The sequence below is a fragment of the Amphiprion ocellaris genome, chromosome 17 (genome assembly GCF_022539595.1).
Source record: "Amphiprion ocellaris isolate individual 3 ecotype Okinawa chromosome 17, ASM2253959v1, whole genome shotgun sequence".
Lineage (NCBI taxonomy): Eukaryota > Metazoa > Chordata > Actinopteri > Pomacentridae > Amphiprion > Amphiprion ocellaris.
In genome coordinates this window covers 14,104,492-14,132,022 of record NC_072782.1, presented here as the reverse complement: position 1 = coordinate 14,132,022, position 27,531 = coordinate 14,104,492, and the positions used below count along the sequence as shown (strand labels likewise).

General features: G+C 38.0%; 1 protein-coding gene and 1 long non-coding RNA gene across 2 annotated transcripts; one reads left to right on the top strand and one right to left on the bottom strand.

The window, feature by feature from the left end:
• Positions 1–6,222: 6,222 nt before the first annotated feature.
• On the bottom strand, positions 6,223–7,816 carry LOC129350915 (uncharacterized). Its single transcript, XR_008604504.1, has 2 exons — positions 7,660–7,816; positions 6,223–6,726 (listed from the first exon to the last, which is right to left on the bottom strand). It is a non-coding gene; the product is annotated as an uncharacterized LOC129350915 (long non-coding RNA).
• A 2,681-nt stretch (positions 7,817–10,497) lies between these two features.
• On the top strand, positions 10,498–25,317 carry lrrc8aa (leucine rich repeat containing 8 VRAC subunit Aa). Its single transcript, XM_023263430.3, has 3 exons — positions 10,498–10,687; positions 17,261–19,385; positions 20,713–25,317. The coding sequence occupies exons 2-3, from the start codon at positions 17,271–17,273 to the stop codon at positions 20,986–20,988; spliced, it is 2,391 nt and encodes a 796-aa protein (XP_023119198.1). The 5' UTR covers positions 10,498–10,687; positions 17,261–17,270; the 3' UTR covers positions 20,989–25,317.
• The last annotated feature ends 2,214 nt before the right edge of the window (positions 25,318–27,531 follow it).

The following is a 27,531-nucleotide window of genomic DNA, read 5'->3' as shown; positions in this document are numbered from 1 at the left end:
GTGGTTTTGCAAATTGCAGACGGACCCTGTTCACTCCATAGACACCAATGTTATTCCTGTAGCTTGAAAGACAGCTACTTTTGATAAAACTGGGCTTGTAGCACATTATCTGCCTTGCAACAATGGGAAAGAGGCACCGTTTATGTTTTGACAACCTATATCTAATGAGTTATTGATGCTGGAAGCCCGAATCTGTGAATATCTTTCCAACTTTACTGAACTTGGGGCCACTACCACCTAAGGAGTGATATATTTAATTTTGAAAAAAGCATTTAGCCATACTTAAAGCTTTAAGTGCTTTATTAACACGGAACTAAAAATTTTGTATTGTTTTATTATCACAGGTTCTGTCTGAAAAGAGGTGGCATCATTTTAAACAGTGAAATCAAACTAATAAAATGTAATGACCAACCAGTGAGCAATACTGGATTCTGCAAAAACATAAACAACTTTTTTAAAAATCTAAATCTTATCTTAACACAGTTAATGTATTAACTTATTTTTGTGTGTATGCATGTATTTATTGATTTATTTAGTACTGTTAACATCAGAGTTCTGAGTGAATTTTTCTTAAAATAGGCAAAGGCCATTTATTGATTACATATAAGCTCTTAAATGTTTATTAAAAAGTAAAAAGCATTTTAAAAAAAATAAAAAACAACTTAGGCATTTATTGAGTCACTAAAATACTGTAGAGTACAGACCACATCAGCATGATTATAAGCATCCTCTGGTAAATTAACAACCAGATACTGATGTCTCTCACCATATGGACTTCAGGAGATGACTGGGGGATGATAAACTGTGACCTACTGGTTGGGTTCTCTCTGTTCTCATGTTTCTTACATGTTTGTCCCCTGACAGCTGGGTCCTAATGTTTTTTGAGCAACACACCATACTATGACGTTTTTACAATGATGGTTCTACTATGAAGCCAGTTTGACATGTTCAGGTGTTCTTTGTGTGAAAACTCAGAGATTTCAGGTATCAGAAGGTGGTTTTCAACTTTCTTTATTAACCTTCTGCTTCAACTTTAAACTGAATTTCCTTCACTAACCCAGCCCTCTGGACTTCCAGTAAGCTGTGTTCCTATTGGCTGTCCAGGTGGCTGATTGGTGTTATCAGGAACACCTGAGCAGCTTGGTGTTATCAGGAACACCTGAGCAGCTCAGTGTCTTCCTGCTTTATTTAGCTGCAGACAAACATTTCCTCTGCTTCTCTTCCCCACTTAACCGGGTTTGGCTCCGTTGCTTTAGTCTGTTCTTTAGGTGTTGGCTTGCAGCTTCCAGCAGTAAAATCATCCTTAATGTGTTTCTTGGTGTGTTTTAGGGCTTTGTACTGGATAGTTGTCTTGGTAAATGAGGTTCTTTAGCCACAGTTAGCACATGGTGCTAATGTGTGCAGTGATTAGTGGATTTGGTCCACCTGAGTTGTGTCTTTATCTTGGCTGTAGTGAGTCTTCAGAGGTTTTTGGTCAGACACATTCTGTATTCTTGTTTGAGAACCAACGTTGGTTGTCCAGAAGGTAAGAGTTCCTGTCCTGATTCTCTGTTCTCAGAGGTTCTCTGGTAGGCTGCAGGAGACTTTAGCGTTTGGGTTGTGCTAGTTTGGTTTTTGTACGGTTTCATTTGGACGACTATCTTGAGGCCCGTCCATGTGGTTTAGTGAGGTTTTCTGGAACAGTTCTACAAAGCAACCTGCAGCAGAAGAGACTTTAAGAGTTTTTAGGAAGTTCTGGAGACCAGACTTTAGAGCAGCAGAAACATTTGTCAGCAGTTTGAGCAGGAGAAGGTGAGCTTCAGAGTAGAAATGAGATGGAAACCTTCTTGACCCGTGTGGTGAGGTCCTGTACCAAGAGTTTGAGCAGGTTGTGAAGAATCTGTAGTTCTTTGGTCTGAAAGCACAAGAAGAGTCGACTCATTAAAGGAGAAAACAGGCGATATTGTTGGTTCTTCTGTCGCTCTGCAGTTTCCTTAGACTGAATATCAAGTTTATATTTTAAATGATTTCCCATGTGAGCCCAAGAAGACTTCAATAAACTCCCTCCATCCCCTGGACACAACATATTTTATTACCATGTTAAATGTTTTTTTTTTTTTTTTTTTTTTTTTATTTAATGTTTTTGAGTTTTAATCATAGTTTTTTCTCTTTGCTTGTTTAGTTTTGTCATCTGTGTAAAAGGTGCTAAACAAATAAAGTTGAATTGATAAACTGAATAACTGACTAACTCATGATTGTGACAACAGAAGTATTTTCATTGTGATTTAAAGGTTTATTTCATTTTTAAGGTTGGGGTTAAAATCTTGACAGAAAAAGAAGATTAAAGAAATAAACTACATAACAAAAAGCAATTAAATCAAAGGAAAAAAATTAATACAATAAAACTTTTAAAAAGTTTTATTATTTAAAAGATTTAAGAAATTTAAGATGTAATTTTCTAATTAAACATTTAATTTTTTAATTAAATGTTTTGTCTTTTTAAAGGATTAATAATCTAATTAAATGGTTTGCGTTGTTTAAAATGTTTAATATTCTTCTTGTTTAATTTTATTTTTTAAATGTTTAATTTTGGAAATCTGTAATTTTTAATATTTGTATTTTAAAAATTTTGTTTAATTTCATAATGACGTATTGTATCTTGTTGAATTATCTAATTCAATATTTTGTCTGTTTAATAGAGTTAAACATTAAATACAATTAAATTATATATACATATACCACCTTTTAATGTTTAGTTTTCTTTTTAAATGCTTTATTGTATTTTCTGTTTAATTCCCATTTGAAGTTTTATTGTCTTTAAGATGTAATTTTCTAATTAAACATTTAATTCTTTAATTGTTTTGTCTTTGTAAGGGTTTAATAATGTGATTAAATGTTTTGCATTTTTTAAAATGTTTAACATTCTTCTTGTTTAATGGTATTTTTTTTTAAATGTTTAATCATGGAAAATACTTTATCTGTAATTTCTAATATTTGTATTTTAAAAATTTTGTTGGATTTCATAACGACATGTATTGTACCTTGTTGAATTATCTCATTCAATATTTTGTCTGTTTAATAGAGTTAAACATTAAATTACATTAAATTATATTAAACAGACAAAATATTGAATGAGATAATTCAACAAGGTACAATACATGTCGTTATGAAATCCAACAAAATTTTTAAAATACAAATATTAGAAATTACAGATAAAGTATTTTCCATGATTAAACATTTAAAAAAAAATACCATTAAACAAGAAGAATGTTAAACATTTTAAAAAATGCAAAACATTTAATCACATTATTAAACCCTTACAAAGACAAAACATGGGTGCCCATATAGCTCAATGGGTTAAGCGGGTGACCCAAGTACAGGGGTTGGTCCCCAACGCAGCGTTCCGGGTTCGATTCCTGCTTGTGGCCCTTTGCTGCAAGTCTTCCCCTGACTCTTTTCCCCCGTTTCCTGTCTGTCTCTCACTACGCCTATCCAATAAAAAGCTGAAAAAGGCCAAAAAAGACAGAACATTTAATTAAAGAATTAAATGTTTAATTAGAAAATTACATCTTAAAGACAATAAAACTTCAAATAGGAATTAAACAGAAAATACAATGAAGAATTTAAAAAGAAAATTAAACATTTAAAGGTGGAAAAACATTTAAAAAGAAAAACCTTAAAGATTTAATTGAAAAATTAAATATTGGGAAAGAAAAAGAAACTCAAACAAGCCAATAAAACATTTGAAAAAACAATTAAACATTAAAAAGACAAAACATTTGGAAATCAAATCAGACATTAGAAAAGAATCAAAGGTGAGAAAAGAGCAAAACTAAACGTTTAAGAAGAATCAAACTAAAGACAAAACATTTGAAAAGACACCAGTTAGACTTTAGAAGATCAAATTAAACAGAAGAGACAATAAAACGATCAAAAAGAGCAAAAACAGATAAAGGCCTTAAAGCGTTTTCTAGTCTGAAATGAAAACATCAAGTTGTTTCTTCAAACATTTCCTCGTTCTATGTTCTTGGTTTGCTTGTCTTTGTCAGGATTTTGATAAAAATTTTAAAAGGGTCTGGTCTTGAACCAGCAATCTGCAACTCCACAGGCAAACCCTTAACTCACTGAGCTACAGATCAGATGAAAAGAAATAATTTCGTCGTCCCTTTGGCATCGTAGTTAATAAAGTGACCACATGGGTGGAGCCAAGGCGGAGTCTGGGTGGAGTCAGGGCGGAGAGTAGGCGGGGAGGTGGGTGGCGGCCTCCCCCCTCTACTCCCCCACCTCCCCCCCACCACCCACCACACCTTCCCCCGCCCGACGAGTTCTTCGAGTCTCGACAGGTTTTCCCGAGTTTCTTGAGTTTCCACGAGGTCAGAGGCAGAACAAGCTGTCATGAAGAGGTGTTGAAGTCGGCCAGGATGGAGTGACTTTTTACAGCGACTAGAAGGAAGACGACTAGAAGAGCAGGTCTTTAACCACCATCCATAAAATCCATGGAGTCGGCTCCAGAGAAATGAAAGGTCAACTTTTATCAAGCTCCATCCACATGTTCAACTTGATATCTTTACTCTGACATTTTTAGAACCACAAACCTTTAGTATCACACTTTATCATTTATTAGGACTTTAACGGAATCCACCAGCAGATTTAGTTTTTGCTGAGAAACTTTATTCTTGTCATCGTGGGACTGCAGTATTTAAAACTGCTCCTTCTATTTGACCTCATGTTTATTAGCTTCAGTGGAGGAAGTTATTTTAGTTGCCGATTAGTCTCTTAAAAACCAAATAATAAATTGGATTAGTCAAGAGGTTAAAATTTCTTACTTTGTCATATTTTAAATATGACAAAAAATGGAAAAATAAAGTGTCTTGAGACAATTTGACCTGTAATTGGCATTATATAAATAAAATTGAATTCAAATTGTATGTATCTTGTAATGTTGGAGTAATTCAGCCATATATGTTGGAAAACACATTTTCTTTGACCATTAATCTGTTGATTGTTTTCTCCAGTATTTCATTTCTTGTTCTGGTTTATAAAATGTCAAACCCAAATATATTCAGTTTACTGTCATAAAAACCAAAAAGATTTACATTCATGATGCAGGAATCAGGCAGTTTTTCACTTTATATCTTAATTTAGTCAGAAAGATAGTTGATAATGTGTGAATTGTTGCAGCTTGTGAGCCGTAAAAGGTTTTAATCTTTGGGGCCGAGTGTCAAAAAACATTTAGAAACCAACATCAACAAAACACTCAACAAAGATTTGAACATCATTAAAGGGAAATCCAACTTTTGTATGACAACGTCTAATTAAAGGACATTTATTTCCAACGTAAATGTGTGATATTCATCCTCTGGAGCTTTCTCTTCACATCGTCTTCCACCTGGACTGGTTTGGTCGGAAGCATGTGCAACAAACATTTGAAAAACTGCACTTTAACATCAATGAATGACACTGAAGTTTAATCTCTACATAAATGAGTCTGGATGTGCTGCTCTGTCATTAACTCTTAAGATTAGGGAAAGTTCAAAGAAAAGAGGACAGTTCAGATCAGACTTGAGAATGAGCTTATTTTGAACAAACATCTCAGATTTTCTGAGCTTCAGCACCTCTAGCAAGATATTTTAACAACAAGCAACTCAAGAGATCCAGAAGTTGGAGAGAGTTAGCTTTAGCTGAGCCAAAGAACATGTGGGACGCTAACCTAGCAAACATTTCAGACTTTCCTCTGTGAATTCAGAGAAATAATTCCGTATTTAATGACAGCTACACATCTTAACTCAGTGTCATTAAAACAGACTCTAATTCAGTGTCATCCATCCATATTAAAGTGCAGTTACCCAAAATGTTTGTTGCATGAGCTCCAACAAAACCTGTCCAGGTAGAAGGCCACTTTGACAAACAGGAAGTGGACGATTCCAAGCAGATTTATAGAAGGGGGAACCAGACTGTACTAAGTGTCGTCGAGTATAGAGGGGTGTTTTGTGGGTTTTTAAGGCTGATAATGATTATTGGTGAGACATTTGGAGTAGATATTCATTTGCAGTAAATGAAAGTATTTAAAATCTTGAGTTAAATTTAGAAGAACACAAACTCTCACAGAAAACTTTGTTGATATGTTTTTGTTTTGTTTACAGATGTTAAGTTAAAGGAGTTTTATTCGTGACGTATAACCAATCAAATCACTCCAGAAGACAGAGCGACCACAGGTAGATAAAGGTTCAGAGCCAAAGTAGCACCATTTTTAAATGTATTTATTACCGTAAATCAGTAAAAAATAAAATACTGATAATCAGTAAATCAGTCAGCCCACAATTACTACAATTCTACAATGTATGTCTCTTTCCTTTGACTTGTTATTTGTACAATATACGATGTATATGATGGTGTTTTTTCATCCCAAAGGCTATACTATGATGTTTTCTAAGAGACATACGATGCTACTCTGCTTGTTCTGGCCCTGGGCTGATGCACTCCTCCTCTGTTGTTTTCTGGATTGTACTCAGCTGCATGCCTTCGTCCACCCGGCCTCCGTTGACTCATCCCGCCTGCCGTCTCTGGAGCTGAAGCTGGATTGGAACAGACCAAAGTACAGTCCAATCACGATGCCAGCTGCCTCTCAAAAGGCTCCTTCATCTGGCAGGTGGCAGCACTTCTTCTGAGGGGAAGCTGAGCTGGCCCAGCAGAACTTTGGAGATGTGTTCCAGTGGTTGGTGGATGTGTGGGGAGATAGAGAGGGACCTTTGACTTGTTCAGAAAGGAAAACAGGGAACCCATTGGTAGTTTTAGTTTAGGGTGCTACTGCGGTGTGATTTTGGGTTTTAAGAGGTAAACAGGAAGAGTTTTTTTTCGTATTGATTATCTTTTACTTTGTTCCTGGTTGGAATGCCCATCAATGTCAACATGAAGTTCACTTTTAGTTCTGTTGATTTATTTTTATTTTACTAACACCCATTTCTTTTTAACCCCCTCACATGTTGTGTTGTTATAAACTTACTCTTTCAAATAAATTCTCATCTAACCCTCTGGAAACCAGCGTTTGGACTGTTTTTGTGTTGCTCCTCACCTAGTGACAGCTGTGGACTAAAGGCTATACTGTGATGGTTTTAGAGCGACATGCTATACTATGATGTTTGTTGGACGACACGCTATACTATAGGCTTTTTTAATTGACATATTACTGTGACGCTTTTTTTTTTTTTTTTTTTTTTTTTTAGCAACATAAGAATTTGAACAGTTTTAAAAGTTACTATACTTTTACTTGTGCAATGAAATTATTATTCTATGGCATTTTTTAGATGACATATTATACTCTGATGTTTTCTTGAATTACATACTATTTTGACAATATACTGCACTATGACATTTTTTGAACCACATATCATACATGACAATTTTAGGCAACATCCTATCATTTTGCGCTTTTTGAACCACATAATAATCTATGTTTTGTTTTTTTTTCTTGCCAACATGCTGTACTATGAACTACAGGCCATACTATGTTATTCTTGAGTAAAGCATACTATACTTTGACATTTTCTGAACTACATCCTATACTGTGGCGTTATACCCAGAGTGCTTTGGTTACATGTTGATTTATAATCTCGATTTTTTTCTGTTTTGTTTTTTGACGGGATTACCACAGACCTGACCGTGAACACCGTTGACACCCACCTCAGGGAGACGCTGCCTAAGATCTCAAGGCTGCTTGGTCGTGGTCTTTCTGGTACGTACTCTTCCAAGATGAGCCGGGAAGTTTAACACTGATGGAATGACACCAGGTCTAAGCCGACAAACTTCCAATTCCTCCTCAACCCATAGTCTCTGGGAAACCTATATGGAGTAAGAAAAGTAGACAGAAGTAATTAAGTCTGTACACAACATATTAAAAAGAAATCATCTAATAAATTAAGTACAAAGAACCGAATTCGCCAATATACTGGAGACCAGAGCTATTTAATTTGATAAGTATAACCTTGTTTAGTAACATTTCAATTATTTGAGAGCCTAAAGAACTGCCTGTAATCCCAATCATAAAATGGGTTTGGAGGAAGAACATAGATGGTAATCTGGATATACATGAGTTAGGCTTTATAACTACTATTAGTAGTATCGGTGGTAGTAATAGCAATGTGACTACTACTAGTAGTAGTGGTAGTACACTAACTACTGCTGCTGATACTGGCACTGCTACTACAACTTGTAATACTATTACAAATGCTGATAATACTTCTACGACTCTGACAGCTGTTTATACTACTATTGCTGCTTATACTTTTAGTATTACTACTACTGCTTGTACGACTATACTACAGCTACTATTAATTGTCTGGTATTTGGTTGTCAAGCTGCTAGCTCGCCTTAGTGTTTTGCTAGTGGCTAACTAGTTAGCTCTCATAGACTGGAAGCTCTCAACAAGATTTCATAATGAAATCGTCTCAATCGTATGACGCAGTGTGTAATTGTATGCAGCACAGTGAGCCGGCATACTTGTTGTTTACGTTTTAAATGCTGTCTACATCAACAGAATGCACTGAAACTTTGGCCCCACTAGTTTAGCCTCCGTAGCACGCAACTCAAAGGGGCGTGTCCTATCTACTCATTCATATCTATGAGAACAACGGTAGCTGCACATAAGGACGCCTGACGTTGATTAGCTGCGTAAATACCATTATATACAGTCTATGGTAAATACGTACGTGAATCGCATCATTGGCTGCAGCAGCCAGTCACCGGTCACTCACTGACTCACATTTAAAATAGCACAGAATGAATTGTTACGTGTTTATTTTATTTACAATTGAGGTTGGATTTTTTTTGTTCGCGCAGATTTTCTGTGTGCGCAGACCGTGTCAGCAGTGCGCAGTTGCGCACGCGCGCAGTTTAGAGGGAACAGTGCTTAAGACCAACATTTATCATTCAATAGGAACAGCTCTTTCTGAAAATTTGATTGTAGGCCTTTCTGCAAAATGAAAATGAAGTAAAAACATTTCCCTCAAATTGGTCACAAGGAGCTCTGATCTCAACTTTTTAATCTGGGATTACATGAAGAGACAGGTGCAACTGAACCGGCTTTAATCCAAAGAAGAACTGTGCCAAGTTCTTCTAAAATGTTCGCAACAACTTAACCTGCCGACGAATTAAAAACTACATGTTGTGGGTAAGTCTTTATGAATTTAAATTTTGCTCAGTTTCTCTTAGTGTGATAGTCACAGAAAACTGACATGGAGTTGGAGCAAGCTGATATTGTCAGTCACTGTGGAATTGGATAATTTTATTGGCCTTTAAGCTATTTGTAAGAAAATGAAAGTGTGTCTGAGAGTGTTGAAGGGAAAACCTGATCACACCAAATAATGATCAGATTTTTTTTTGTCTGTTTGCTGCATTGTGTATTGAATTAATTTCTAATTAAATCTATATATCACACTATTTGGAACATCCTCACTTTCTGCTTGGTGACTACAACATTCTCACAGTACTATATACTGTATAATTTACTCTATGGGACCATATGGAAGTGAAATATGACCATTCATTGGATGTAACACTGTAACCATTAAATCATAATGTACCAACTTTAAACATTTTTCAAGAGTACAACAAACTCTTCAACATCAAAAAGAAGAGGAAGAAAACATTGAAAATGTTTCAAACATATTTCTCAGTATATTGTCTGTCTGTATAATTACGCATAATAAGATAAAATATTATTATTTTCATTGCCTCCTTGTTTATGTTCTTCGGTCTTTTGTTGTGGTGTCATATTGATGCAGTTCTTGATTAAAAAAAACTTATTTTTTTTCTTCTTGTGAATGTGGAGTTTTTCCAACAATAGAATCAAATGTAAAAAAAAAAATTTCAAAAAATAAAATCTTTGTCCTTGGCATTGATTAAACAGATCATAAAGTTTTGTTTGTTTTTTTTTTTATCCTATATTTGATTGTTTGCTTTGCTTTGTAAGTCTCTCCAATGTGGGACTTACGAAAGGAAATCTCTTTAAGACAAACTTTATCTTGAGGTAGGTAGAAAAAAACACAGCCACAAAAAATATGTGCATAAATACTTCTGTATTAAAAAATAGAATGAAAAATATACAATCGAAGGCTCGCAGTACACATTGAAACCAACACGTAGAGTAACTCTTGATTACAATAGGAAAATTAAATTAGCTATATCTCATATGTATTTTCTAATGTACTTTTTACGAAAATCATTTTTGGTCCAGTCCAGTTCTTCAGGGAACATGTTCCTACTGAATGAATCAATCACAGAAAGCTCATTACTGAACCCATAAGAATCTGCAGCACATCCCTTGGCAAAGCATCTAAAATTACTGCATACTCCTTTGAGTAACTGGTAACCTGAATTTAGAAATGATAAATGCTCATCAGTTGAATGTAATTGAAGGATTACAATAGGAATGTAATCTTGCAGTTCTTAGTCATACTATCTCAGTGCTTTTATTTTGAAGGCGCCGAGGCAGGAGCGCAGCGCCTGTGTTCGCTCGAGCCTCCCCACTCTCTGGGCTCGTGCTCAGACAGTCAGTCAGTGCTCGCGACGCGGTGCGCCCGGTTTTCTGCTCCGCGTTTGTGGCTGGAGGCTCCGGCCCGGTGTCTGCCCTGCCTCCCGCCGCTGAGACCCATCAGAGAAATGTGCGACCCGTGTGCGGAGGAGGCGACAGACAGCAGCTTCGGTAAAACAGGTGGGTCCCGCCGGTCGCTGGCGGTGCGGCTAACCGGCTAACTGCCGCAGCGTGCTAACTGGGCATCGGTATGAGACATCGTTTCCCGTCTAACGAAAGGTCGCCGTGTGGGTTCGATTACATGTAATTTCATCTGACTGCATCGCACTCACACTCTTAATCCAGCATTTATTTTAGCTAATCAAGTATTATCGATCATATCAGCGAGGCTCTGAAGGCCAGCAAGGTGTTGTGGTATTTTAAGACTGTAAACAATAGATTCAAATCCAGACTTTTGATATAAACCGTGGTCTTTATCTCATGCTGTAGGTCCTGGGAATGGCTAGAGCTTTGTTTTACAGTTTTATTTTAATCCTGAGTTAGTGTTTCTGTGGAAATGTCGGGTTTACAGTGAATAAATTTCGCCTGATAGTGTTGTTATTGTAACGCGAACATTGCAGTGATATTAGAGGGTGTTGTGTCAGTGCAGTGTAAGAGTTTGTATGGTTATGTCAGTGGAAGATCTTTTTAATGTTTCCCAGACTAGTGAGGGGGATTTTATTTTTAATTGATACTGGCTGACTAATTAATGGCGTAGCATTAGTCACATTGATCAAATTCTAACATCAGCTTCATAACTGCAGCCATTAATAATGATTAGTTGCCAACTATTAAATTAATCACCAGATAGTTTGACATGTAGTACATTAATAAATTCTAGTAATTATTTTTTGGAGAAAAAAGGTCAAATTTCTTTGATTACTGATGCTTACAATTGAATGCATGTGGTTTTTTGTATCCTGTACTTCAGCAAGCTGAATTTCTCTTTCCGTTGTGGACAAACAAAGCCATGATAGGACGTCATCGTAGGCATTTGGAAACACACGTTTTCTGATATTTAATGGAAATAATGACAGATTAAACAACAATGAAAATAATTGTTAGTTGCAGCTCCAAAGAATATGTCAGTGTCAAACCTTTTATGATATTTTAGTAGTTCTCTGTAGTGAGGGACATGACTAACCATTGGTCACATTGGTAAAATTCTAATGTAAAAATGAATGTTATGACAATCAATTAGTTGTCAACTGTTAAATGAATATCATTCAACTATTTTTATAATCCATTAATCATTTTCAGTGATTATTTCAGAGATGAAGTCAAAATTCTCTGATTGTAGTTTCTTAAATTCAAATAATTCTTGGTGTCTTTTATCTTCTATGACAGCAAAGTGAATACAAGAAGCCATTTAAGAACATTATCCTGGACATTTTTCACCATTTTCTAACATTTTAGAGACTAAATAACTAATTAATTACTCAACAAAATTATCAAGAGATTTGCAGTTAGTTATCAGCTTAATCGGCAATAAAAGCCATTATGATTATGTCTGTGTAAGATCTTTACAACATTACTGTAGTTCACTTTCGTAAAGGGTAAATCTGATATTGGCCGACTAATTATTCACACTGGTCTCTTTGATCAATGATAAAATCAGCATAATGCTTTTGCAAAGTAGTTTTTAATGCCCTTCATCTGAGATATTTGTAGTGAATGTGTGTGTCTGTAGGAGAGTATGACATAACCAGTGTTGTCATGTAAAGGCAAATTACATTTTTGTGAGTCAGAACCAGCTCATCCTGGTTGAAGCGCTGCCTGGTCTGCTCCATGTCTTCATGTCTCAGGTCACTGCCAGGGTTGGGCAGATGACCTGAGATTGGAAGCGGTGATAACTCTGTTTCATTTCGGTGGCCAGTCGAGAAGGATCTCGTGTTTTCAACAGCTCTGTCCTTGTGACCCCCTCATCAGCTGCCAAGATTGTAATGCAGATACCTTTATACTTACATTACAACACGTCACACAAGGATTTATTGGTGTAAAGGCTAACGTGTGTAAAAGAGACTCAAATCTTGCCATTAGGAGTTTTCAGGGTATACACAAGACTTGAACAATCTTCAAGCATTTGATTTAGTTTCCTCGGAGAAGGCCTGAGAAAGTATTAAAAAGTCTTACATATCCTTTTGCAGAATCCTTCATTGTTTTTGTTTGCTGGCTGTTGGCCATGTTTTTAGTTATGATATGGTTTTATATCCAGTTGTAGGTAGTTGGCAGCCAATGTTCATCTATAAACTACAAGTAAGACTTGCGCAACAGTGGATTGTGGAAAGCAGGAAACCTGTAGCAAGCAGTAGATAGAAAACTCATAATAGTGTTTAATCTGAAACAAATTTTAATGAAATAATCATTCTAAATAATAAATCCAACCATTTCTGTCACTTAACTTGTTTTGGGTCACATTAATTAACGATATCATTGGGAATTTTGTCACAGGCTGCTGGGAGATTCTAAAAATGTTTTTAGCACCACAGCAAACCATGGGCTCATGGTATCTTTGGAAAAGTTAGATTCTCACGTTCCCATTTTCTTATCTAAAGTAGGACTGCAGCAAGCAGTTATTTTCATTATCGCTTAGTTTGCACATTATCTCCTTGATTAATTCAATAATCACTTGTGCTACAAAGTGTCAGAAAATGGTGGAAAATGCTGATTACAATTTCAACTCGGGGTGATACCTTCAAATGTCTTTTATGTCCATCCCAAGCCCAAAGATATTCAGTGTTCACACGTGTTTAGCAATTGTCATTCAATGAGTTAATCGACTAGTAGTCCACAAACAGACTGTGAATATTAAAGGGTCTGAATCTGATCCAGTCCTTAGCATTTCTGGATTGAAACCTCTTACATTTCAGTCCAGTATGTGATAAACAACAACCACAGACTGCATGCTGCGAACACAACACTGAGCTCTGGATGGTGTCAACAACTGAGAACTGTTGAGACATTCCCAAAAGATGCCTTAACAGATGCCCATCCTTGCTGTCATAATGTGTGCACTGTCAGGAAGAGAAAAAGTCAGTAGATCTGCAATTATTTCTGTTTGTAGGACTGTGAGGGTCTGTTTGTGGTACTTAGATGAAAATAAGTGTAGTTGTTGTAAGGAGAATATTGACAAATGTACTAAAAACAGGGGTGTATATATAAATCTCAATGGAATGTAATAAAGGTTCAGGCCTACTAGAAGTGCTGGCAGTGATGGCATTCATCCATCTTTCATCTGTGTATTTTCTAGGCCATTTATCCTGTTTAGGGTTCAGCATGTTTTGGATGAGAGTCATTGTAAATCTGGACAGGTTTCCAGTCCAGCACGTTCAGAAAAACACATCCATACCGAAAGACACAATGTTGTTTTTAAAATGAAACATCAGCTGTCAAAATCTAAACTTGGATTTTTCTTGTGTGAGGCAAAGTCAGCCTGTGGAAGATTTTTTTCCTGCATTATTTATTCAGTTTGTTGATTTTGGCTGTCATATTTTAATAATTCAGTTAAACAAGTCAACCCCAGGCTAATTTACGGTTATATTCAGGGGAGGGAGATTCTGTTACCACTGCAAAGAAGCTTATCAGTCAGGATTTTTTCCCTCATTTTTCCATTTGGCTCCAGTTAAGAGACACCAGTGTCCTTGAGAGAAGTTACACTTGGCTCTGTAATATAGTGGCTCCTGCAGCGGCCAGGTTCACCTGCACCTCAGTCAGCCGTGTGTCAGAGCCTCATCGACAAAGATCGCCTGCACAAAGCCGACTTTGTTTGAGAAACAAATTCAGGAGACATTTACCAGGGTAAGGCTGCACACAAGAAACCAAGAGCAGAGTCACCATATAATCCAGTCTTGACGTTTTCTGTTTTGAATCAGTTTTAGTTCTTTTAGGACACTGTATTCCTCTGGTCCTGTAAGTGACAGAGAGTGAGGGCTCTGTTCCCTGGCTGAAATAGTGGAGGGATGGTTTGGGAAACTGGGGAGTGTGATTCGGAGACAAGATAAGCTTCTTTCAGACTGGTGTTTATTTTCCAGTGCCAGGATAATGTGAAATTTATCTTGGATGTTGTTTTAAACTCAAGATATCAGTGACTGTGATTATGTCTGGTTGTGAGGTTACTGGATCTGCATTTTTTGTTATTCTGTATTCCAGCACAAAGCTCTTCAAAGAACTTGTCACTGTTGTTTTTTGTGTTACTTAGATTTTTATTGTTACAGCTCACTTGATCTCATCAGTGCTTTCACATGACAGGCCATTATCCATAGTTAGAATTAAGGGGCACACCAGTTACTTCAAGGCTCTGTGCTGTCTGTGTTTTGCAACAGGATACTGAAAGCCATAATTTCAGTATATCACGTTCTCAGCCTAAACCTATTTAATGCACTGTCTGGTTTGTGATGTGTAATTAATCTACAGCTGTACAGTGGAAGGAATGTCACACTGGTGTCAAAGATTGCCTATTGTTTTTAATTCCATGTGAATTATTATTATTAGGAGTGTTTTGGCAGCTGTTGGTATCTCTGTGTGCTGTCATTTGTGGGTAGAAGTAAAGCAGAGGCCTAACAGAGGAGGCCCACAGCGACTGCACTGCCATTCTGGTTTGAACTGGATAAAACAATGCTTTTTTGTGACCACTTCACCGGCTATCCTTTTTCATCCTTTTCCTTTAGAGAGTTAGGTGAAGCAAACAGGGAGATCCAGTCTTTGCAGTTCATTTCTGGTCATCTTTCTGGACCTGAAGCAATAAGATCATGATATTTTTATTTTGTCTTACACTTCAAGATTCAGTTTGTCCAGACAAATTTTATTCCAAGCCACAGCTTACCTAAGTGTTAACATTAACCTTTAAAACAACTGGAATAAAGTAAACTGCTTACACTGCTGCATTTCCTGCATTACTCATGTGTTTGCTGTGTGAGGAAGTAGCCTAGTTGTGGTCAGTCAAGCATAAATTGGTGTATTCTGGACTTGTCTGGTTTTGGGGCTTATTTTTTAAAAGTGTTTATTCCCAGCCTTATGGCACTGATTGGTTTCGCTTCCATTTTCTTTATGAGTTGTCAAGTCGTCATTAAAGTTGTTTATCTTGATCTGGTTTAATTATTCCTGCTCATTCTGATCATTTACTTTTTCACTGACGACAATCTAGTTAACAGAGGTCGTCAGGAAATTAGACTTTATGTCTTGTGCTTAGGTGCTTGTGTGGGATTTTACGTAACTTCTGAGACACTGTTAAAACATATTCATTCTGAGAAACTGCTGCACATCAGGACAGGTGAAAACACAAGGGCACAAGCGAACAGGACATGCTGTGTTAAGGTCTGTAGTCCTTTTTTGCTTCTGGCTTGCTCTGCAGTCTCCTAACAGCAGTGTGCTGATGGCACATACAGGCTGACCAGGATATCTCTGATGCACAGCAAATATAATGACCACCACGATTGGTGTGTTTCCAATCCAGTAACCTCCACTCTTGGCCTGTACTGTATATGCTGATTTAGCTGCATGTGTGAAGATGATTACTTAATTTGGAGTTCAGTTGTCCAGTATCTACTTGTGTGTAGCATTATATTCCTTTCCTTGCTTCTGAGCTTAGAAAGAGGTGCATAGAGGGTTTTCCCTGGCTCAGAATGAGCCTTTGGTGGATGACTGCGCATGACAGTAACTATGACTGGTCTGCATACAGTAAAGGCAGTAAATCCTTTATTTATATACTTTGTTTGAAAAAGAAATCTGGGCATTTTGTTGTTATTTCTGACCATTTGATAAACAAATATGTTTGACTAAATTAAACCCAAATGTACAAAATTGGTTTAATCTTGTTTTTTTTTTAATTCTCAATTATCATCATTTTCTCACTGGGAACTTTCCTTTGGGGGGCACATAATACCTCTTTGGGGAGTGCCAATATTCCTTGCAGGGACAACCTTACTCAGTAAGATTGAAACAACAGGTCTTGTTGTACTTCAACAACAGGTCTTGTTGTACTTCTACAACAAGAGAGATAAAATGAACAGAATGAACAACACTTATACTCTAGTATGAAATTGTGATATTAATATGGTAATATCAGTATGGTAGCCATTTATAAGCTAGTCATGATATTAGAGGTAACTATACACAGTAAACTTTTTAACTACAATACAATCTCTAATAATGGACATAGTGATCAGTTGTTTAGGTTCTATGGGAAACGTAGGCTTAGGCTGTTGCTGGTTCCAGGTTCTCAAGTGTAGTAATGTTGATTTTCTATAATTTCTGTACTTGTAAACTGAATATGATGATGGTATTGTGCTCTAATTTGAAGGTGGCATGTTGAGTAAAACTGGAGGGCCAATTTTGACTATTTTCTGACATTTAATAGATAAAAACAATGAACCAAGAAAAGAATAAAATAATTGTTTTTTAAATTGTGTGGATAAAATAGCTTTTAAAAATCTTCAAAATAAAACCCAAAACAAAAACATTTTCTATTTACTTTTACAAAAGGCAAGAAAAAAACTGAATATTCACAATTCAGAAGACATACAAAGAGAAACATTTTTCTGCTTACAAATTACTTGAACAGCTCTTCAGTGGTCAAAATAGTTTAAATCAAATAATTGGCTCATTGTCTGTGGTCTGGCTCAGTTGGCAACATATTGTAGGTTTGGTCAGTGTCAAATAATATTTTTCTATGCAAAGTTTACAGCTAATTCTTCGTTGTTGTCTCTTCCTTTTTAGATAAACCATCATGATTCCCATCACAGAGCTCCGGTACTTTGCTGACACCCAGCCAGCGTACCGTATCCTGAAGCCATGGTGGGATGTTTTCACCGATTACATCTCAATCGTCATGCTGATGATTGCGGTGTTTGGCGGGACGCTGCAGGTCACACAAGACAAGATGATCTGCCTGCCTTGCAAGTGGGTCGTCAACATGTCGTGCAAGACCATGCCCCTCCCAAACATGACCACCTCCTTTGTGCCAGAACCCAAAGGCATTCAGTACGACCTCGACCGACACCAGTACAACTACGTGGATGCTGTCTGCTACGAGAACAAACTCCACTGGTTTGCTAAATATTTCCCCTATCTGGTGCTACTCCACACTCTCATCTTCTTGGCCTGCAGCAACTTCTGGTTCAAATTCCCCCGCACAAGCTCAAAACTGGAGCACTTTGTTTCCATCCTCCTCAAGTGCTTTGACTCACCGTGGACAACCAGGGCTTTGTCTGAGACCGTGGTGGAGGAGAGCGACCCCAAACCTCTGGGAAAGATGAACGGTTCGATGGACAAGAAGACCTCAAGTGTAAGCGAGGACGTTGAGGCCAGTGTGCCCATGCTTCAGCGAACAAAGTCCAGAATTGAACAAGGAATTGTGGATCGCTCTGAAACCGGGGTTTTAGATAAAAAGGAGGGGGAGCAGGCCAAAGCCCTGTTTGAGAAGGTGAAGAAGTTCAGAATCCACGTAGAGGAGGGTGATATCGTGTACCGTCTTTACATACGTCAGACCATCATCAAAGTTATCAAGTTTATACTGATAATCAGCTACACAGCCTACTATGTAGGGTACATCAGGTTCAGTGTAGAGTGCTCAGTGAACATTGAGAAGCTAACTGGCTACAGCATGTTTCATTGTGCTCACCCTTTAGCAACTCTTTTCAAGATTTTGGCCTGTTTCTACATCAGCTTGGTGGTGGTCTATGGTCTCATTTGCATGTACACTTTGTGTTGGATGCTCAGCCGCTCACTCAAACGATACTCCTTTGAATCTATCCGCGAGGAGAGCAGCTACAGTGACATCCCTGACTTAAAGAACGACTTTGCCTTCATGCTGCACATGATAGATCAGTATGACCCCCTCTACTCCAAGCGCTTTGCTGTATTTTTGTCAGAGGTGAGTGAGAACAAGCTGAGGCAGCTGAACCTGAATAATGAGTGGACATTGGAGAAGCTGAGGCAGCGGATCACCAAGAACTCCCAGGATAAGCTGGAGCTGCACCTGTTCATGCTCAGTGGGATTCCAGACACAGTGTTCGATCTGGTCGAGCTAGAGGTGCTCAAGCTGGAGCTTATCCCAGATGTAACTATCCCCCCGATTATCGCCCAGCTTTCCAACCTGAGGGAGATGTGGCTTTATCACACACCAGCTAAAATTGAGGCTCCAGCTCTGGCTTTCTTGAGAGAGAATCTGAAGTCTCTGCACATCAAGTTCACTGATATCAAGGAGATCCCACTGTGGATCTACAGTCTGAAGAACCTCAGTGAGCTCCACCTAACTGGGAACCTGAGCGCTGAGAACAATCGTTACATCGTCATCGATGGGCTCAGAGAGCTCAAAAGTCTCAAAGTGCTACGTCTGAAAAGCAACCTCACAAAGCTTCCGCAGGTGGTGACGGATGTGGGCGTGCACCTTCAGAAGCTTTCCATCAATAATGAGGGGACCAAGCTCATGGTGCTCAACAGCCTGAAGAAAATGGTTAACCTGACAGAGCTCGAGCTTGTTCGCTGCGATCTTGAACGCATCCCACACTCCATCTTTAGTTTGCACAACCTCCAAGAGATCGACCTGAAGGACAACAACCTAAAGACGATAGAGGAGATCATCAGCTTCCAGCACCTGCACCGACTCGTGTGCCTGAAGCTGTGGTACAACCAGATCGCCTATATCCCTATTCAGATTGGAACCCTTACCAACATGGAGAGGCTGTATCTGAACCGAAACAAGATAGAGAAAATCCCCAGCCAGCTCTTCTTCTGCCGCAAGTTGCGCTTCTTAGACCTGAGCCACAACAATCTGACCAGCATCCACGCTGATGTGGGCTTCCTCCAGAACCTGCAGTACTTCGCTGTGACAGCCAACAGGGTGAGAAGCAGAAATGTTATAATTTTTTTCTGTGCTCCTGTTTCCACCCATCTGTCCTATTATCATGTCTAAGTAACATAATCTGAAAGACCAGATAACGTATTTACAAAGGTCAGCACTTAGAAATGCTGAGATGTTTATAGCTGGATTGAGAAGTATGACTGTAAAGATAACTGTATGAAGGAGTCTTGCATAGTTTTTCAGTTGTGTCGTTGTATTGAAGTTACAGAAAGCCTGAAAATTCTGATATAATCTCGGTTTGTTTATCTGGCAAATTTCCAGTGACTAAAACAAAAGAAAACACTATTAAGTGGTATTAAAAATTGCAGTCCTGCTTTATGCACTGCAGTCAAAATATGCAAATTGCTGTCACATGATAAAACCCCCTGTCTGGAATGAAGTGCACATTATATTTATACTCCCGTGTTTTTCCTCTTTTGGGCCAGTAAATAGACACTTTTGTGGATTTAAAAGCTTTGTGGTCACATTTATTGTATAATTGCACTCTTTTCCAGATGACAAAGTGATTTTTTTCATGTGTTGTTTTCACAGTGTAGCTCCACACATCCAGCCGTTTCCCTTTAGAGAAGATGGTGGCAGATAAAAATGTTTCCAGCTCCTGTAGATTTCCTGAGAAGTAAATAATTACTTTTCAAGAAAACAAATACCATTTTTAGGTTTTAGATTTTGGTTTCTACAATCATATACTCAGATCTTTTCAGGACTGTGTCAGATCTTGGCGTTATGGTTACGGCTGGATTAGTCCATGTGACTTTCTGGGGAAAGAGATAATTTATCTTAACAAAATGCTCCTTACTTGATTTGCAATGGTGTAATTTCATCCAGGGAGACACAGTGGATTCACTGTGAGAATTTAGCACTACAGTCAGAGCGTTATCCTGAAAATGCTGTTTCGAACTCAGAGAGCATGTATACAACATCATGTGTTTTTTGTAAAGGTTACTATTACTGCTGTTTTGCTGTTTGCTTGTGTGGTCGCACGCTGAAAATAGCTTCCAGCAGGTTTGTGTGGAGCCACAAATAGCTCTATAAAATGGGACCCTTCTGGTGTCTCTTAAGCCTCTCTTCCTTAAATTCTTTTTACCTCTGAGCACATTATCATTTCAAATGAGATGTAAAAATGAGTAATTGTGAATATTAAATTGAGCCATTCTCCATTCATTACAGTGGAAATAGCTGCTTCTTCTTCTTAATCCCTGCCTCATGAGGCCAAGGCATATGGATTAAAAATCAAACAAGTCAAACCTTTAGTTTCAGTGCAGATTTACACCCTTCATTGTTCTTCCTCTTGTCGTCTCTACTTCAGATTGAGACTTTGCCCCCGGAGCTGTTCCAGTGTAAGAAACTGCGCACTCTGAATCTGGGAAACAACTGCTTGCAGACGCTGCCATCGCGCTTTGGAGAACTGACTGGGTTGACCCAGTTGGAGCTGAGAGGGAACCGTCTCGAGTGTCTCCCCGTAGAGCTCGGTGAGTGCCGACTGTTGAAGAGGAGCGGCCTGGTGGTGGAGGAAGATCTGTTCAACACGCTGCCATCGGAAGTCAAAGAGCAGCTTTGGAGGGCTGATAAGGAGCAAGCGTGAGCCAAACCGCTGTGGAGAACTACAGAGAAGAAAAGTTTGATTAGAGAAACCAACAAGCAGTGATTTTGTTCGTGAGGCCTGGCTAACCTCGAGAGAGAGAGATGCAGCAGCATTAGCCATGCGGGCGTTTTGTTTGTTTGGTGAAGCAGGGATATCAAATTCCAAGATCCCTGAGGGTGGCTTTTTGGAAATAACTAATCTTACGCTTGTCAAGGACAAAATTCATCACAAAGCTGGGTGATGAGAGTTGTTTCAGTGAAGTGGCTCTTCTGTGTTTAATCATGATTATAAAGATGCAAGAATGCAGGCAGGTCATGTGGAAAATGCATGCCACAGCAGGACTTTCCTAAAGCAAATCTGTTTTTAGAGAGAACCAAAAAAACGACATGAAAAAACTTAGCACGATTCAGCCTTGCAAGTGAGCTAAATGTGCTCATTATCACTACTTTGCCACAGGATACATGCACAAATTGAACATACTCAAAGCGGTGTTTGCCTGACCATCATCTGGCCTTGAGCCTCAAAATTTACTACATTTACAGTTGTGGGATGTTGCGGTGTGGCTCACAATACTGGCAGATGTTGTTGAAAAATTATAGTGTGGTTTGTTGGGGCATGATGATTTAGCCTTGTAATTTTCTTCAGGCTTTCTCTACACTTGATCTGCTTGAAGGCATCTTTTTATGCGAATGAAAGGACTGATGAAGATTAAGAAATTGCAGGACAGGTGATCTCACAGCTTAGGCCTTAACTCAGAAGACAGATGGAAACGACGTCAAAGAAATGCTGTGAAATATTCAGCGAAAACTAATGGGAACACACTCCACGGTACAATGTCTAAATACCCTGCAGTCGTTAATTTATAACATCGACCTGTGTGGCAGGCTGTTTGTTAACTGCACGGGGAACTAAGGTAGAGAATCCACCATTTTTCTTAAACTCTGTTTTTGCTTCACTGAACATCGTCATTATTCAGCCGTGTGATACTGGCTTTACCTTACTGTACATGACTTAACATCACACACATTGCACGTGTCTTATTGCGCTTTGTGAGATGAGCTTTCAGTCAGTTGGAGGGGGTCTGTTGGAAAAGGGTTTAGTTAGTTTAACTTAAATCTTACCATACGTTGGTATCATGTTTGGGCCTTTATTACAGGCTGTGTTGTGATTGGTTTTACGCATGATCAGAATTCAGTGAGTGACTAAATGCCACATTATGTGCAATCTTGATTTTTTTGTTCTGTGTATCTTTTTTTAAGATACTTCCTTAAACATGGACATGCAGTCAGATATCTTAAGTGACCTTTGTTTAATTCAAGGCTAATGTGTTTTGATTCACTTACTAGATTGTAATTATACAGTGTGTATGCTGCTGCTGATAACTTAGCTGTGCCTTTATTAAGGCTACAGAGACACAAAGATTCAAACAACTCCTCGTCGCAGTTGACTTTTTGGGGGGGTTTATTTTTCCAAATTGAAATATATGCAAGCTTGCACAAGGGTAATCAAGGAACAGATAGATGATATATTACATTAAGTACATCACCAAGAATCAAGGTACTTTATATTCTCGGTATGATTTTGATTTATGAGAGCTGCGATGGTTATTAGCTACCTTTAAAGTGGATGAGCTGCAGATGTGAAACGGGAAAGTCAGGTACTGTTAGTCTGAAAAAGTCAAGTGTTGACTCAAGTGACCGGCTGTTTGTACGCTAGCTCTTAAAGTAAATTTATCGTGCTCAGTTTATTCCAGGAAAAAAAGTGCACATTTGGCGTGTGTTTATCCATTCAAGAGGCAGATGAGGACAAACGGGAAATTGAGGAGTGCAGGAAACTGGTTTTGACCGACCTACACACGGGAAACATTTATTTGTCGAGAGAGAAATTAGTGCAACATGCTTTGTGTGCTTGAAACACTTTTCTTATTAAGACCTTGGATTTAATAGCATCATTTGGAGTAAATCTATGTTCACTCCAGCCAGGCATCCCTTGTTGCTAATATGGCCCTAGCTTTTACAAGCTATATACCCAGTTAAAGACTGCAAACATAATAATCGTGGTTTGTTTTTTCGTTTCGCGCTGTAAAATGTATAGCTGAAATGTTTAATGTCTTTGTTTCATGTCTATCAGTCATGCAGCATGAGCTCTTATTCTTGCCAGCTGTTTCTTTTTGATTTTAGCTTTTTAAGAGATTTGAAGGAAACTTCACTGTACTAATACAATTGCACCTTTGTTCACAGTGAATTTTGTTTCACAGAGGCCTTGGCTAAATCAGAATGCCCTTCCAGGGGTCACCAGTAAAATGCTCCCATGTGGTCTTAAAGTGCAGGAAAAGGAGCCTCAGTCCTGAATGTGTTGATGAGCAACCAGCTTTAAAGTTGGAAGCAAAGGTCATAGATGGCAGCAGAGAAAGGCAGTAAATCAAAGAAAATCTCAGCTTATCCAGCATGTATAGACTTCGTAAATGTTATGATTGATAAAATGACAAATTCATCACGATAAATCTGAGTTTGGTTTAATATTTATGGTGCCAATTGAGGGTGAATACATGTTGTTGTTTTTTTTAAGACGTACTGCAGATAGTGATTGCTGACACAGTGGATGCCAAAGAGTCAGCGCAAATAGGCAAGTAATTTAAAGAAATGTTTGTTATTGTACTGTAGCTGGCCATTGGACAACTTCTCTGTAACTCCAAAGTGAATTTGATATTGTAACATGGCTCATTGTTGTGGTGCAGTGCATTTGCCAGCGCTGCTCACTCCGTCTCCCTTTCACAGAACATTGTCAAGTTAGGACACTCGTGCAATCCACATAGAGTATTAAAAGTATTTTGGCCTTAACATGCTGGTCATGTCGTTAGAGGTTGAATAGTCACTACAAAATGTACGTATTTTTTCATCTTTATTTTTAGGAGACCTGTATCTAACCCAAAATTCATTCTTGATAGAGCATTTACAGTCAGTAATACTCATGAAGATGGAGAGTGCCATAGAAGTGATTCTCAGGGTATCACTGGGAATTCATACCTTATCAGAATAGTCAGCAAAACTGCTACATACACATAGATCTACAAATATATCTCGCATTCTTTGTGACACATCTTTAATCAGGTCTCATTTTGTCCTGCTGACACAAATATTTTGGCTAATAATTGCCTCAGTTATACCTTCTGACCTCCAGATCTGTGACTCAGCATTGCAGTCTGTCACTGTCACTTCCCCAGTGAGTCACACGATTGACTTGCAGTCCCTTTCCTGTATGTCAGCGTTAGTGAATCTGGTGAAGCTCCAGGATAAGGTCAGTCAGACATTAGCGAAAATCCAAAAGAAGGAAGTTTCTGTGACTAAGACATGTTCCTTGGTTACAAGAAGACTTATGTCAGAAGTGGCCTGTTTTCATCTAATCATGTTCAGCAATGTCATTCAACACATGTAAACTGATTTATTTTGATCTTAGCTTCTGCCTTCTATTTAAGTGCAAAATATGATGTTTGTATGTTATGTATGCCTTAAGTTGTGTTTTTGTGAAACTGAATGATTGATCACTTTATTCTGGCACAGGACTGACTCATTTGGATCCACAGAGAGTTTTACAGCTGCTGGTACTTTTTGGACACAACTTCTGTTCCTGACAATAAGACAGGATTTCACAACCGAACAGAAGCAACTCTTGACAATCTAACTTACTGTAAATGGAGGTGAGCTCACCCTCCAGTGTGGGCATTGTGTACAGCAGTACACATCATCTGTTAATATCGAATATTTCTGCCGATTGTACATTTTTGGGACGGTCGTGATGCCATTTCATTTTAATCCCTAAAAATCGCATTATTCTTAAACTGCCACAATTGCATTGCATTGACATCTAATCTCTACCTATGTATAAAATGTTTATTTAAATACATGATTGTATTTGCTATGTACAATGAATTCATCTCTGTATTCTGATGCCTGTAGATCAGGGATATATGAAAACAGTTTGTTGGTTTTACTTTCCGGGTGTCATATTCATTTCACTATGAAGCATGGGTTTGTTGGCGCTGATCTTGTGTGCATTATAGCCATACTGAAAGCCACCTACGTAACCCCGAGCAGCAATCATGTTGAATACGAACTGTAAGCTGGATGGACAGACGTGCTTCCTTCAGCACCGTCTGTTTCACACATGACAAGGCCTTTATTAATTAATTGTTGCCAAGTGGACTGAACACTGGCTTTTTAAGCGGGATGTCTGTAACACATGGACAACTGAACTTTGATTTCTGAATGTTCAGACCCTACTTTTGTACCATTCTGACACGTGATAATAAAATTAACACTTAACACTAAAGTCTGTAGCCGAGTGAGTCAGTTCTTCATGTGGTGGATGGTTCTTCTTTCAGGGGGAAGTTCTGTGTACTGCTGAGAAACATTTCTTTAAAGAAGTACGCTAATACACCTTTGATCCTGCTGACATTTGACTTGACTCAGCAAGAAAAGCACTTGTGTATTAACATTAACAATGGCTCAGGTCTTTTAGGAATCTCAGTAAGTTGGTGTAGTGAACTTGTCTGGACAAGACTCTGACCCTGGAGGTGACTCACCTACACATCCCGTTGTGGTTAATGTTTTCCTGCTGTGATGTCAGAATTTCTGATGTAAAAATGTTGCGCAAATTTGCAACAACACATTTATTCGCAATGTTTTATTGCTGGAACTTTGTCAGGAAAATGGTTTGTTACAAAGGAAAACCACAGCTTGATGCAAGCAATGGCACATTGCTATATTCCCCAGAGGCTATAGACACAAATCTCAAAATGTAATATTACTGAATGACAATCTTGAATAAATTATTTTATTTTTGCTATATATTAATTTTGAAAATTGTCAAATCCAATGTGCTGATGTCTGTTCTGTGCACCTACTCATAAAAAAAGATGTGTGAAAATTCATTTTCACCCCACATTTGGTGCCCTCAGTGACTGAGATGTTGCTAATATACGCTTCTTTGACTATTTTGTTCATGTGCTTGCTTTAATGTGTTTATACTTGAGGCTTTTGTCTTGCTTTTCACTACCTAGTGCATATATACTGGTGTATTGCATGTAATTAACTTTGTGTTTTCTCTCTGCTGTAGTGTGGTTTGTCCTCTCTCACTGTACCTCTCTGCAGGTATCTGCCTGTTTCTGGTCCCACACATGCACAGGGAGAACATTCAAACTCTATACAGAAAGACCCCGGGATGACCGAGACGTGAACTGTGGATCTTCTAGCTGTGAGGCGACAGCACTAACCTGCTGGAGGTCTCTTCCTGTAAAGTGAGTTCTTTCTCTCCACTGCTGCCAAGTACCTGCTCAAAGCGAATCTTATGTCCCAATTAGAAAGTGCTTTGGGTCAGTGTTTGTTGTTTTAAAAGTGTTATATAGAAACAGTCACTTGACATCTATGGGTGACAGGTTACAACATCAACTTTACTATACTAAAGCCTTTATGTAAAATACATTAGAGTTCAACACTTATCTGTATTTACAGAGTATGATCAGACAATTACTATAACAATTATTCATTTTTCTTATTGTTTTTGTTAGTAAATTGTAAAAGTTATGAGTATATGATGAAGTATGATGAATATAATAGATTTATGTGTCTTTGTTATTATAATAGTTTTAGATGATATTAGTTCCCCCTCAAGCAGCTGTAACGTTAGAAATGTTCTCATTTGTAAGTAATGATGTTCCAATAATATGTTACATTAAATTAAACTTTAAAAGGGACAGTTCTGCCTTATGGGCACTTATGTCATTTTGTTTTAACTGGGTGGTACTGTGGGTTGCACAGTGGATTGGTAGTTTGCACTTTTGTCTTGCAGCGAGAAGATCCCTGGTTTGCGTCCCGGCCTGGGATCTTTCTGCATGGAGTTTGCATGTTCTCCCTGTGCATGCGTGGGTTTTCTCCAGGTACTCTGGCTTCCTCCCACAGTCCAAAAATATGCTGAGGTTAATCGGTGATTCTAAATTGTCCGTAGGTGTAAATGTGAGTGTGATTGTCTCTTTGTGATAGACTGGTGACCTGTCCAGGGTGTCCCCTGCCTTCACCCTAAGTCAGCTGGGATAGGCTCAAAATCCAGATCCTCTCACTGGATAAAATGAGGACAATATTTCTTCTATTTGATCAGAAATAAGAGAATGATAGTTTTTTTGTACTTAAATATATAATACATATGTCCACAAAGAGGTTGTCTCTTAAATGTGACTTGTAGTTTATGGTGACCATATACTTTCTTACTCTAATAACATTTCTTAAATCAGAAGGTAATCAAACCTAGACAGTACAGATTTCCTATACAGCAGTGGAGTGAAAGTATTTAGATTCTTTATTGAAATAAAAGTAGAAACACTGCAATATAAAAATACGCTGTTGCATTTAGTACAGGTTTATTATATTTTTATGTTATACTATAATTAAATACAATTACTTAAATGTACTTGTTAAACAAAAGTGAAAGCACTCAATGTACTGAAAAATATACTGCTCTACTTTATATCATTGAATTATTATTACAGTT

What these genes read in the sequence shown, in the direction of transcription:
- lrrc8aa (XM_023263430.3), top strand. Translation starts at nt 17,271, where the DNA reads ATGATTCCCATCACAGAGCTCCGGTACTTTGCTGACACCCAGCCAGCG. An exon ending in TCGCTGTGACAGCCAACAGG is followed by an intron (nt 19,386 to 20,712) that starts GTGAGAAGCAGA and finishes TCTCTACTTCAG; the next exon opens with ATTGAGACTTTGCCCCCGGA.